This window comes from Canis lupus, chromosome 14 (genome assembly GCF_048164855.1).
Source record: "Canis lupus baileyi chromosome 14, mCanLup2.hap1, whole genome shotgun sequence".
NCBI lineage: Eukaryota > Metazoa > Chordata > Mammalia > Carnivora > Canidae > Canis > Canis lupus.
Genome location: NC_132851.1, coordinates 45555543 through 45568746, shown reverse-complemented (window position 1 = coordinate 45568746; position 13204 = coordinate 45555543). Strand labels below are relative to the sequence as shown.

At 38.3% G+C, this 13204-nt stretch overlaps 1 protein-coding gene across 7 annotated transcripts in view; it reads right to left on the bottom strand.

Annotated features, from left to right (window-relative positions):
- ATP10D (ATPase phospholipid transporting 10D (putative)) overlaps positions 1-13204 on the bottom strand; it is a 99397-nt gene that overhangs the window by 61438 nt on the left and 24755 nt on the right. For 6 of the 7 annotated variants that reach the window (XR_012007101.1, XM_072774959.1, XM_072774955.1 and 3 more), the window contains 2 exons: positions 11649-11975; positions 9077-9271 (listed from right to left, as the gene is read on the bottom strand). Coding sequence is in view for 6 of the 7 variants with exons in the window: in XM_072774958.1 (XP_072631059.1) it covers positions 9077-9271; positions 11649-11975 (522 nt within the window). In the remaining variant the exon portion in view is untranslated. Of the gene's footprint in view, positions 1-9076; positions 9272-11648; positions 11976-12377; positions 12539-13204 lie in introns of those variants that run through there. The other variant, XM_072774957.1, reaches the window with a different exon arrangement.

Genomic DNA, 13204 nt, shown 5'->3' with positions numbered 1-13204 from the left:
GCTGCCCTGTGGTCAGGTATCAAGGATCCAGAAATACACAAGACACATAATCTACTCTCAGGGAGCTTCCCATCTGTCAGATAGGATGAATCAAAGGAAACACCAAAGAAGTAAAATAAAAATAAAATGAAATAAAATGAGTAAAATACTCAACATTTAAAAAATTATTATCCTACTATTAACACCTCTAATTACTACTTAATAGAAATGCTGGTATAAGAGTCCTGGGTCTGCTGCAGCTGATCACTAGAAAGGAGGATGGACAACTTTAACTGTTTTCAAAAGTACAGTTTTCCTATTTATATATTCATTTTAAAGGAAAGATACATCATTTGAGGTTGTGTTTCCTTAAATACCCTGCTTTATGTTAAAGTTTTTGCCATACTTCTCATGCCTTTTCATACTACCCTGCATGAATTATGCCTCAGAAAGCATTTTCCTTAGAGTAGAATGAGGACATCTGTATTACAGAACATCACATCAATTAAACAGCATTTCATATACAATGCCACCAACCAATATTAGGAAAGTCTGTCTCATTCCCCTACTGTCTGCCAAATATCCATAAAGAACTGGTATTTGTCACAAAGATACACTTATATTTTCAAAAGTAAAGATTTATTTTCAGTTATATTTATAGATATTTATATTTATATATATTTATATTTATATTTATTCAAACTCATTATCAAGCTTGGGAGCTATATTCTAAATTATGCATCAGGTTAAATAGAAATGCCACCTTGGGCCAATCCTTGGATATTTCCTGCTCTACAGAATTATATCAGTTATTTCAAGAAATATTTAGCTTAAAGGGCTACCTAACAAGTACATTTTCAGGACTTATTTTCCCAAAATAACTAACGCACCATGTTGAATCCAACTGAAGGAAATCCGTGATTACCCAAAGAGTTGGTTAGTTCAAGGAGAAGGACAAATAAATGCTTTATTTTGTCCTTTCCATTCTTTTTCCTAGTGTTTGTGCACACTGGTTCACTCTTCATGGAGGGAAGTAAAAGAGAACATCAAAGAACATAGGTATGGGTCAAATTTCAAAGGTTCAGTCCTATATGTCTAGTGAGCAATGATTTCATTCCATAGAAAATGGGGAGTCACAAGGTTCACCAGAAGAAGAAGTACGTGATACTACCTCTATTGGCTAACTCCTGAGACAGAGTAATGGATGGATTTTGGGTGTCTGGCTAGTTTGGTGTAGGAATGGCCAAAAACCAATGTATTGAATTAATTCAGAAGATTGAAGATGGTCAGAATTAAGGCAATAGCAACAGGGATAAACAGAAGATTAATTCAAGACATATTTGGATTTTTTTGACTTACATGTTTTATGACTTACTATACCACATTTTATTATGGAACTACATGTAAAGGAGTTATCAAGCATGACTCTATGGTTTCTAACTTGTACGACAGGATGATGAATGGTGCCTTTTACCACGTCTTAAATTTTAGAAGCAACTGGTTGTGTAAGAGGGCAGATAATAAACTCAGATTGGAAAATTTATCTGAAGCGGGCTGTGAAATTGAAGATGTGCAGCAGTTTGAAGGTTCTGATCTTATGCACGTGGGTACAAATGTAAATGTGGAACTCCTAGGTACCTGGAGGGCAGATGACATCAGGTAAGGACATGAGATTCCTGAGGGAAAGAAACGTCAGTGTAACAGAACGGGAAGGCAGAGACACAGGCAGAGGGAGAAGCAGACTCCAGGCAGGGAGCCCGACGTGGGACTCGATCCCAGGTCTCCAGGATCACGCCCTGGGCCAAAGGTGGTGCTAAACCACTGAGCCACCTGGCTGCCCAGATATAGTATTTTAGAATGATGAACAAAGTCCAGATTTTGACCAGTTATAAAATTACCCAGCAAACCCAAATTTAGCAAATGAGAAGAATTTTTCTTTTTTTTTCTTTTTTAAAGATTTATTTATTTTGAATTTTTCTTATATGTATTTGTAAATATAATTCTTGTCTATATATAATTGCTGACTTTTAGTGCTAGTTTAAAGTTGATAACATGTGTTTGCTTTCCTAAATTGTTCTAAATAGGTTCTAATCCTGATTTTCTCAGTTAGTAGCTGTATATAGCCTTGGGCCAATTGCATAAGCTAGCTAAACCCTGGTTCCCTTCATTATGAATATAATAGTAATAAAACAGTAAGCCATAATGCCCGGCCCTTTCTAAGTGCTAAGTAAAGGTTAGCCACTATGGTGATTTTTATAGATTAGTAGTAACTATTAGCTAGAGTTTGTCACGTTATTAAGTTATTTGACCAACATTTGAGAACTCCTTAGGACACTGTATGGTTTTGTAAATATTAAAATTGCATAGTGGGAGACCTGGTCTAATTTTTTCCTCAGGTTTCCTTTTGGACATAGTCCAGATCTATTTTAGATGATTTGCATATAAACTTAAAGATGAGATGCAATATTCTATTCAATTGTTTAAGTCTATCCCAAGATACCACTTTACTATTGCATTTCATAATAGAATCTGGTAACTCTTTGTCTTTTTATCTGTTATTCCGTGTAATTTGCTTTTTGTTTGGTATTGCAGAAGAAATAACACTTACATCCCCCCCCAAATTGTTCTTGAAACAAATTATAAGGATATAAAGAAATAAAGGTAGGCTATAAGACCATGCCTTGTTGATTTAAATATGCTAACTTAAATGCCTATGAAATACAAAGACATCACAGGAGAGAACAAATTTATTCCCCAACAAAATTAAGGTGAAAGTATGAAGCATTAAATTGTGCAAGGTTTTGGAGGAAGCATATTAACATTTCTGTGCAGATAATTTAATTCTTATTTGTAATATGTGGTCTTTCACGTGGTGCTTGTCTTTGGGCAAGTATCTTGGGAAATAATAAACACTAATACAAAAACGAAGCATTTAAATTTTATTATACCTCAATTAAGTTGGAATGAGCTATTATGGAAAACCTAACTTTCTCAAAATTGCTTTTCAAACAGCAGCCGTTTATAAGGTTTTAAGTTTTGTCTAAAGAATAATAGAAGTGTGTTGAAAACAAAACTATTAATCACAACAAATTTGAGTGCCTTACTTGTGTTGTAGGTACTGACAAATTTAAGGAAAAAAATAGATACAGTGCCTTCCCTCCAGGACCCTACATTATTTTCTGATCTTTAAAAAAATCATTGTGTTGGTTTTAGGAGTTTTAAGTACTGGCTAATGTTAACATTTTAGGATTATCTCATAAATTCATGAATCTCCTAAATTCATAGAATTTCATGCTTCTTAAAATGATACTAAATGCTTTCTAAGGTAATCAACTTTTTATTGTGATATTTTCAAAAGTGATGGTTCTTGAAATTCCCTTTCTAATATACAACTGAAACATCTTTTATTTGATGGTCACCAATAAGTGACTATAGCTGGAATAAAGTCTGCTTCTTGAGAGATCGGCTCTGGAGCCTTGTTTTAAATCCCAGGGCACTTAGGAGCTGTGTGACCTTGAGCAAGTTAATTAACCTGCCGAAACCTGTTTTTCTCATTTGTAAACACAGGCAGGGCAGGGATCATATAGTTCATTCATAGTACCAACCATGTTACATTGATACAAAAATTAGATCCACTGGTGACTATCGAGCATCTGATGAATCTTAGCTGCTGTTTTATGCAAGGATTATTCATTATTTGCTTATTATAAATTTTTTTCCTTTTATGGAAAAAAATGCTTAAAAATATCAAACAGAAAAATTTATTCATAATCCTACTCTTTCTCTCTTTAAATTTGTTAAAGTAAGAAGATTACATTCTCTACCCTCCCTTCTTACCCCTCTCCTTCCTCCCACCTCTCAGGTCATGATTTCAGGGTCCTGGAATCGAGCCCCACATTGGGCTCCCCAGTCAGTGGGAAGTTGCTTTTCCCTCTGCCTCTGCCCTTCCACTTGCTCGTTCTCTCAAAAAAATAAATAAATAAATAAAATCTTAAAAAAAAATAATACTTCAGTGTGTTCTTCCCAATGTTACCCAATGCTTATGTAGCAGAGCTGTGTGATCTTGAACTCTTAAAGAAGCAAAATGGGTCTAGAAGTTTACCTGAAGAAAGGATTGTGAGAACGATGACCTCTCCAGTGAGAGTGGCTCAGAAGCATAAACAACCAAGTAGATGCAAGAAGTTCTGGCTGAATGAAGAAGATGGTCCTCTTATTAGTTTTAATTCTTTATTGGATAAGGAAATATGGCCTCATTCTGAGTCTACCACAATGAGAAGTCTTCAGAGCTAGTAAAATGTGGCGGTGAGCGTCGTCACTGGCTTGCCATTGCTTTCACACACGTGCTCTCTCCTGCCCCATGTCTTTGCATCCTGTCTGATACACTTTGTATCCTGTCCCACCTTTCTTTACCTGACTCATTCTTGATCATGCTTCAAGACTCCCCTCCTCTAGGGCAAACCACCCCGACAATTGGCTCCCATAGTAACCTGGACATACATACCTCTCTCTTATGCAAGTACTGTTTGTGTCTCTTTTTCATATTTCAGCCATAACTTGTACAGGGTGATGACCATATATTGACCATTTGTGTGTTCTTAGCACCTAACATGGCTAACTGGCATTAAGTTAAGGTCAGTATATGTTTATTGATCTATTTTTGAAATAAATATTTTTTTGAAATCCTGGTATGTACTCCAAATAGTGAAAAATGAAATTAATTTAATTATGAGGGATCTCTGGGTGGCTCAGCAGTTTAGCGTCTGCCTTTGGCCCAGGACGTGATCCTGGAGTCCCAGGATCGAGTCCCACATCGGGCTCCCTGCATGGAACCTGCTTCTCCCTCTGCCTGTGTCTCTGACTCTCTCTCTCTCTCTCTCTGTGTCTCTCATGAATAAATAAATAAAATCTTTTTAAAAAATTAAAATAAAATAAAATAAAATAAAATACTATTTCCTATAGCTATTTTCTGAGGGGTGACTGTATCAACATCATCTCTCTATCCTGGCACATGATAAAGACATAAATGTCATCAAATGATTCACAGGAGTGTGGTAGTAAAATGCTCATGACTTTAAAATGAAAACCCTGAGCTTTTCCTATTATTTTCAGTTTTCTACATAATATGTCAGTTTTTTGGTTAGCTTTAGATCAGACATGAGTGTAAGAAAAAAAAATAGACCAAATTTTTAAGTATAAGTCACATCATCTTAAAAGGAAAAAAAAAAAGTTACTTTGTTTTACTCCTAGATCTTTAAAAGGAATGTTGAGAAAGTCACTGATGAATTCTTATAATGAACAAAATCCAGAATCCTATAGCTTAAGTATCACTTTTATCAGAGCAGCTTGCCCTAACCTCTTCCCTCTGTGGCTCACATAAAATGGAAGACAATTCCACCATCAATCAGGACAAGCCTTTGAGTTATTCTTCTCTGTAAACTAAACAAAACAAACATTATGTCACCTAGTGGAACTCTTGGTGAGTCCAGAGAGCCTTAAATTTGTTCAAAATATACTTTTTTATAATAAAACTAGACTGCGACAACCTCAATGTCTTGTATTCAGACTTGGTAACTAGAACAGAAGAGAATCTCTGGTCTGACCAATTTAGAATTACAATTTTAAGAACTCAAGAGTTTACATGAGAACCCTAAAGTCAATCCAAGAAATGTGCCAAATACTTTGAGATGTCAGAAGAAAATTGGCAGCATCTAAGGGAACCTGTCAAGTCTCCTCAGAAGCTGAAAGAGATGCTTGCCTACCTCTGGGCTCAAAGCTCGGTCTTGTAGCTCTTCATGTTTTCTCCCCTGGGGATTTAAGTCAAACTCCTCACTTCAAAGTCACCTCTAAACAGTCTCATGACTTCAAAACATCTTATGATAGCCTTTCCACCCTGAAGCATGTAGAACTCCGGTAGCATGTTCCTATTTGTCCGTGGGGCCTTTCCACCGAGATGCCTGTCCTGCTACCATTTCCAGTTCATCCTACCTGAGGTGAATTTAGGGATCCTTATTTCTACCAGTGGTCTATTTTCTCCTCCAAAGCTGAGAAATCACAGAGGTTCACCAAATTCAATTCGGTTCTTCTTCACAGTATCTCTTCTAAGAACCCCTTGCTGTACCTTGCATCTACTCCCACAAGGGCCCCTGATGGATTAGCAGAAGCAGGTCTGCCCTATTTGCAGAGACTATTCCCAGGACTTGAGTAGACCTATATTCCTAAAGCACATCTTTCACCACATTCCTTCTCTGCTCCACAGATGGAAACCAGCAAGGGGTGGGAATTGGGGGGTGGGGGGAGGCGGAGGAGAGAAAGCACACACACAAACCTAGAAATAGACTCTTAACTATAGAGAACTGATGGTCACCCGAGGGGAGGTTAGGTGTGGGGTTGGGTGAAATAAGTGATGGGGATTAAGGAGGGCACTTATCCTGAGGAGCACCGGGTGATGTGTGGGATTGTTAAATCACTATATTGTACAACTGAAATTAATATTACACTGTATGTTAACTAAGTGGAATTTAAAAACTTAAAAAAAAAGAGAGAGAGAGAGAGAGAGAGAGAGAGAGATGGAGTCTGTAGAGGCTACTTTTAGGTACCAGGCTTGAGTGATAGAAACCTGACCCAGGCACAAGGGCCCACAGTGACAGGCCCCTCAGGAGACCCACCTCAAGATACCCATAAGCCTTAACTGAGCAATGGGCTACTTACAACCAGGTACGACTACAAGAAAAGGGAAAAATGCCATGTGGCCACACCGCCTCACCTTCCCCTTTTAAGCAGCCTGCACCCCCTGCCCCGTTGCACTCAGGCTTCTCTGCGGTCCTGCCCGCTGCCCCCACTGCACCCCTTTGCGGGTGTATTCAGTAAGCATCTATCTATTGCCTCTATTCTGCCTCAGGTGAATTCTTTCTCCACCCACACCACGGGCTTCGACCTATTTGGGGTCATCCCACATTTGGGGGCCCCTATCAGATCGGAGACACGTGACAGATTCTCTACCACTAAAGGAAAAGATCTCTGATGGTTCATTGTAAGCATCACCTGCACTAGGGATGCCCAGACACTGGTTAAACATTACTGCTGGCTGTGTCTGGGAGTGTTTCTGGGAGCAATTAGCATTCGACTTGGTAAACTGAGTAAAGCAGATGGTCCTCCCCAGGGTGAGTGGGTATCATCCAATCCCATGCGAACAAAAAGGCAGAGAAAAGTTGAGTTTATTCTCTGCTCTCCTGAGCTGGGACACTGATCTTCCGACCGTAGCATCCCTGGTTCTCAGGCCTTCAGGCTTGGACTGGAATCTACACCCTCCGTTCTGCAGCTCTCAGCCCTTCAACCCGCACCCCTGGCCTTCCTGAGACACCAGCTGCGGATACGGGGGTTTCTCAGCCTCCATTATCACGTGAGCCAATTCCTGATAATAAATCTCATTTTTATTGGTTCGATTTCTCTGGACAACCCTGATTAAGACAACGTTCAAGGAGTAGCCTAGTGTTGCCCTCAAGCTCCCTCTCTTTCCATTTCTCATTACAGCTCCTTTAGCTGGTTACCACCTCAGGCCAAGTCAATATACTCAGTATCCCCAGAACACTCCACAAGCATTCCTACTCCTGAAATTGGCGGGGCGGGGGAGGGGGGGTGACATCATACACTCATTTGTAAAGCAATTAACATATTAGACCCAAAATTTCACAAATCTGTTCTAATGATGACTTTTTAAAAAGATACATTTCTCACAAAAGGGAATGCCAGACAATTAATATTACAAACTTCGTAATTCATTTTCATAAAGACCTGGGAAATGGCTGTGGTGCAGTATTAGGCTAAAACAATTAGATTAAATATATATGCAGGACAATCTTAATTTTGTAAGACACATACGCAATGTACACAGGACTTAAAAACACTGTTGTCTCTGGATACAAGTATTATAAGAATTTGCAAATGTCGATTTACAATACATAGCACAGTTCGAAACTCACCTTTCAGACTATTAGCTACACAGTCTTTCTGTTTAATAAATACTGGAGATACAAGTCTCCACCACAGCAAATACACTTCAGAAAAGACCTCCTGTTATGAACGCTCTCTGTTACTGCAATGGGAAGAGTTTTATAAAACCTCTAGCTTTGTGCACAAAAAAAGAGAACACTCTTCCCCGTTTTTCAGTATCTTTCCTCCATTGGTAGCTCTGGTCTTTTTCTTCATATTCCATCTTGTTTTTCATATCCATTCAGATTTTTCATATCCCATCCTTTTATTAACCCCAAACTAGAACATCCTGGATTAAAAACTATCTGCTTGCTTTCCTTCTTATGAAGTTTCATTCTTTCAGTTCCACTTATACGTAAGTTATAGAAGCTTTTGATTTATCAACTCCTAGATCGACAATGGCTTATACAGATCCTTCCTGACTTATGAAAGGGTTACATCCCAATATACTTATTGCAAGTTGAAAATATTGTAGGTGGAAATGCACGTAATATGCCTAACCTACAGATCATCATAGCTTAGCCCACCTTCCTAAAATGTGCTCAGAACATTTATAGGAGCTTAGAGTTGGGTAAAATCATCTAACTCAAAGTCTATTTTATAATAATGTGTTGAATGTCTCGTGTAATTTATTGATTATTGTCAATTTATTGACTACTTTCAATTTATTGAAAGTGAAAAACAGACTGGTTCTATGGGTACAAAATGATTCATCGTTTACCCTCATGATCACCAGGCTGACTGGAAATGAGCTTCCCTGCAGCTGCCCAGCATCATGAGAGTACCTTGCCACATCGCTAGTCCAGGAAAAGGTCAGAATTCCAATTCTGAGGTAAGATTTCCATGGAACACATACTGCCTTTGTACCACTGCAGAGTCAAAAAATCCTAAATCAGATCATCGTAAATCAGGACCATCTACACATTTTGGTTCTGCTATGACACCTGAATTTAATTCACTGTGGGTCCTTAATAAACATTAGTTGAAAACATCACCGCCACCACCACATCAAAAAGGGTCCTGATCACACCTAAGGGGGGAAAGTAACATTCTGCATGTTTCTAAATGACCCATGTGTATTCCTTTGGGCAGCTCCTGTTACACTTACCTACTGTAAACTTTAGTTACTAAATTGTTGATTTGTTTGTCGATTTTGTATTTTCGGTAATCTTCCAAACCATCTTTAATTGCAATAATCGTAAGGACCACCACCAGAGGCAGCATTGTAATTTCCTTTTGGAAGGCTTCCACCAAAGGCACCCAGTTCAAGACAGCTAGAAACAGGAAATATAAATTGGCGGCCCTGTAATCCAAACACACACAAAGAAGTGTTAACAAATCACATAAAAGCCTAAAGCAAAAGGGACAAAAAATACCTTAGGGCATTTTCCTACAAGTTTTTGATGTTACAGAATAGAGAACTAGCAAAACCTAACAAATCTGAACAATCAGTAGCTCCTGTAGACATCCAGCTCATGGCATTACTGTAATAAAGGAGAGGTATTCTTTCTTAAATATATAATAGTAAATATGAGTGTGACAGTCTTGAGTTGTGTAAAACATAAGAAGCATAACTGAAAAGACTATTTTCTTTTTAAGAGCTCAAAAAATTTAGAGGAAATTCAATGCTAACACACTGTAGAAATAAATTTTTAAAAACCTCAACTGTCTGGCTTCAGAAGTTAATTTGCATGTCCAAACATTAGATTCAAACAAAGCTCAAAATAAATAAAGAAGAAACCTGAAAGGTTTGGTGTTTTGTTTTGTTTTTTTCTCCTTGAGACCAATCCTTCTATTTTAGCTTTTATGAGATTCACCATCTTCAGGAACTTCTTCCACTCCCTTATTTTATATATTTAACTACCCACCAGGCTCCTAAGGTAAATTCAAGTAGCCCATTTCCTTAAAAGAACTATAATCTCAATTCTTCATAGCCTCTTCCATTTTTATCATATCATTTCCCTCATTAACCATTAAACTTCTCAAAATTAATTTACCTACATTTTTCCTTCCTCACCGCCAACTCCTTTTATTAACTGAAAATTTCTTTCTCAACCCCTTTTTGCTACTTTTTTGGCTTCAATTATTTCCATGTGGAGTGTATCCAAGCCTACACCGAGGTCCCTTGAACTCTGTTCAGGTTTCAGGTCCTGATTTCCTCAAGGGCACTAGACTGCAAACTTCATAAAAGACAGAATCACCCATAGCATTTAGAGCCTTAATTCAGCAAATTCCCGTCTATATTTTTAAATATACCCATCATTTAAATCAATGTACATGGAATCTACATACAGTGAATAATGAGAATGAATATATGTAGAATGAATCATGAATGCTGAGAATCTATATACTCGCATTAGCATCTCAAACTCAACATTTACAAAAAAAAAAAAAAAAAAAAGGTCTAACCAAGTTTCTTTTTATTCCTATCTTTAGCTTTTTCTGCTAATCCTTCTGGTCCTCTCAGCTCAGTATGTTCATGCCATCTTTTACTTAATTCCCCACATCTACTCCATAATATCTGAAATAGATAAACTTTCTTTTCATTCTCACATTCTTCTAAGCTCAGGTCTTACCATTCACCAGGGGATACGGAGCATCTCCCTACATGTTCTCTCTGCCTTTGCTTTACTTCTAATTTTTTTTTTTTTTTTTTTTTTTTTATGATAGGCACACAGTGAGAGAGAGAGAGGCAGAGACACAGGCAGAGGGAGAAGCAGGCTCCATGCACCGGGAGCCCAATGCGGGACTCGATCCCGGGTCTCCAGGATCGCGCCCTGGGCCAAAGGCAGGCGCCAAACCGCTGCGCCACCCAGGGATCCCTGCTTTACTTCTAATTGCTCCAGGTAGAGGGCTCCACGTTCCAGACCTCAAGCAATGTATGCTACTGCCTTCTTGCTTTTATTCATACCCCTTCCTCCAGTTAAAACGTGCTTTGCTGACACCTCTCCCGTGAAAATCTCACCTGCTCTCCATAATTTTTTTTCATAATTAAGTTCAAATGCCAAATGTCATTTCCTCTTGCTGTTCTCTCTTTTCTGAGGCTTCCATCCTACTTGGTAGCACTTTACATCACTCATCACACCCTAAATGTGATGTCTTTTCATTGCATACACATCTTGTTTCCCTTGCTAGACTGCAAACTTCATTAGGAAAGGAGCACCATTTAGATGTGTATTTCCTTCAATGCCTAAACACATAGGAGAGCTTCAATAACTACATATTAAACTGAACTATGTCACTGCTTCACCTGGTAGCATCTTACATCTGCACTTGCTTCAGAGCTCTATTTCTCCCATATCGCCCAGTAAGAGAAAGCTAAAATTAAAACACAGCATGGTCTAATGGAAAGAATATGGAAGCAAGAGTGAAAAGATTCAAGGCTAGGGCCCCTGGTCTGCTCCTTATCACTGGCATGATGTTGGGTAAACCACAGTAACAAACTTCGTTTTCTAATCTACAATAGGAAAACAACAATATCTTCTCTGGTCAAGAGAAAGCATCTTACCAATTGTAAAGGGCTCAACACTGCATCACAAACTACTAGAATTGTCAAAGAAAATGTTCCAAATCTTAGCTTATTAGGTGACATATGTTACAGAAATTTTAAAAATCTTATGCCAACTAGAATAACAATGACCATGCTAAGATTTTTTCTTTCAATAAATAAATAAAAATACCTGTGAAATTGTTCAAATAGATTTCTTGGCACAAAATTTAGAAGTGTGTATTTTGTTGTTCGTATTCGGTTATTCACGTAGGTGCCAGAGAACTTTTCATACTCATCCTTGAAGGGCCGGAGGTGGGGAATGACAACCCGGTGCCTTCCCGCCACTTTGGGAGTCTGAGAGGACTTGCCCCCACAGGCCAGCAGAGAGGAATAGTTGTATGGCCTCTCATCGTCATCCCTGTTTGTGCCGCCCGTTAGTCGCTGCCAGTGATACCTGGCCCATCGCAGAAACTCGGTCATGTCCAAAATGCGCTGAGATCCGGGGTATGCAGGTAATCTAGCAAAACAAACAAAAAACCCCTAAAGCACTTCGCATAAGCTTCCAGAAAGTCTTAAAGGATAGTATGGGTAGTAAAATTAAATTTTTTTTCCATATCAAACAATATATGACCCAATGGGTATAAAGTAAAACTAGGCTTTGAAGTAAAGCTGGTCTTTGGAACTTCCATTTTAACAAAATTCTTATTAAATAAAGCAAACACCTTCTGCCTCAAGAGCCAACCATCTGATCATTGAAGCAATAAGAGACAGCACCTAAAAGCCACTCCATAACTTGAAGCAAGTAATTTGGGTTTAACGTGGACAAGCCTCTCAATTTATCTGATAATTAGCTTTCTCATCTTTGAAGTGGGAATGCCACACATGTCAGGAAATTTTTGTTAAGGACTGAATGACTTACATGTAAATTATCCAGGATAAAGCTTGATACAGAAGAAGCAGTCCATAAAATCCATTCTGTGCGGATTTTATAAAAATGGCCACAAATTCCTTCCATTCCTAGATACACAATCCTTCATCCATCAAGTGGGAGGACCCAATGAACCTGGGCTTGGCCATGTGCCTTTCTTTGGGTAATGGAAGACCAGTAAACACAACAGAAGCAGAGGCTTGAAAATTCAGTGCTTGCTCATGGAACAACTTCTCTCTCTCTCTTAAAAGCTCTGTGACCACTACCAGGTGTCTGAGTACAGGCTAGTTTACTAGATGATGAGTACACATGACCCACTTACCACCACTGCTCCTGTCAAAACATGGGTAAGGCCAACGACTCCCAGCTGACCATTAACCCATGTGTGTGCCCAATGACCCAACCTAGAACAGAGATGAATTGTCCCAACTGAGCTCAACCCAAACTGCCAACCCACCAAATTGTGAGTCAATAAAAATTACATCACCAAGTTTTTAGGGTGGTCATAAAACAAAATCTAACTCTTATATGGTCTCTTCCTTATTTTCCTTATTTCCAAGTTTTCCTTATTTTCAGCCCTGCTTAGAATGTAAGCTCATTAATTTAAAAGAAAACAAAAGCTAAGAGCACACCATATTCTAAGCATGTTGCAAAGCATGTTACATGCATTATCTTATTTAATAATTACATCAATCTTATGACACAGGTGTTTCTATTTTACAAAAGAGTAAACAGACTTAGAGAATAAAGTAACTTGCTAAAAATGTATATGGTTTGTAAGTAGGTAAGGCGGATTCAAACTAACTCTTTCTAACAGT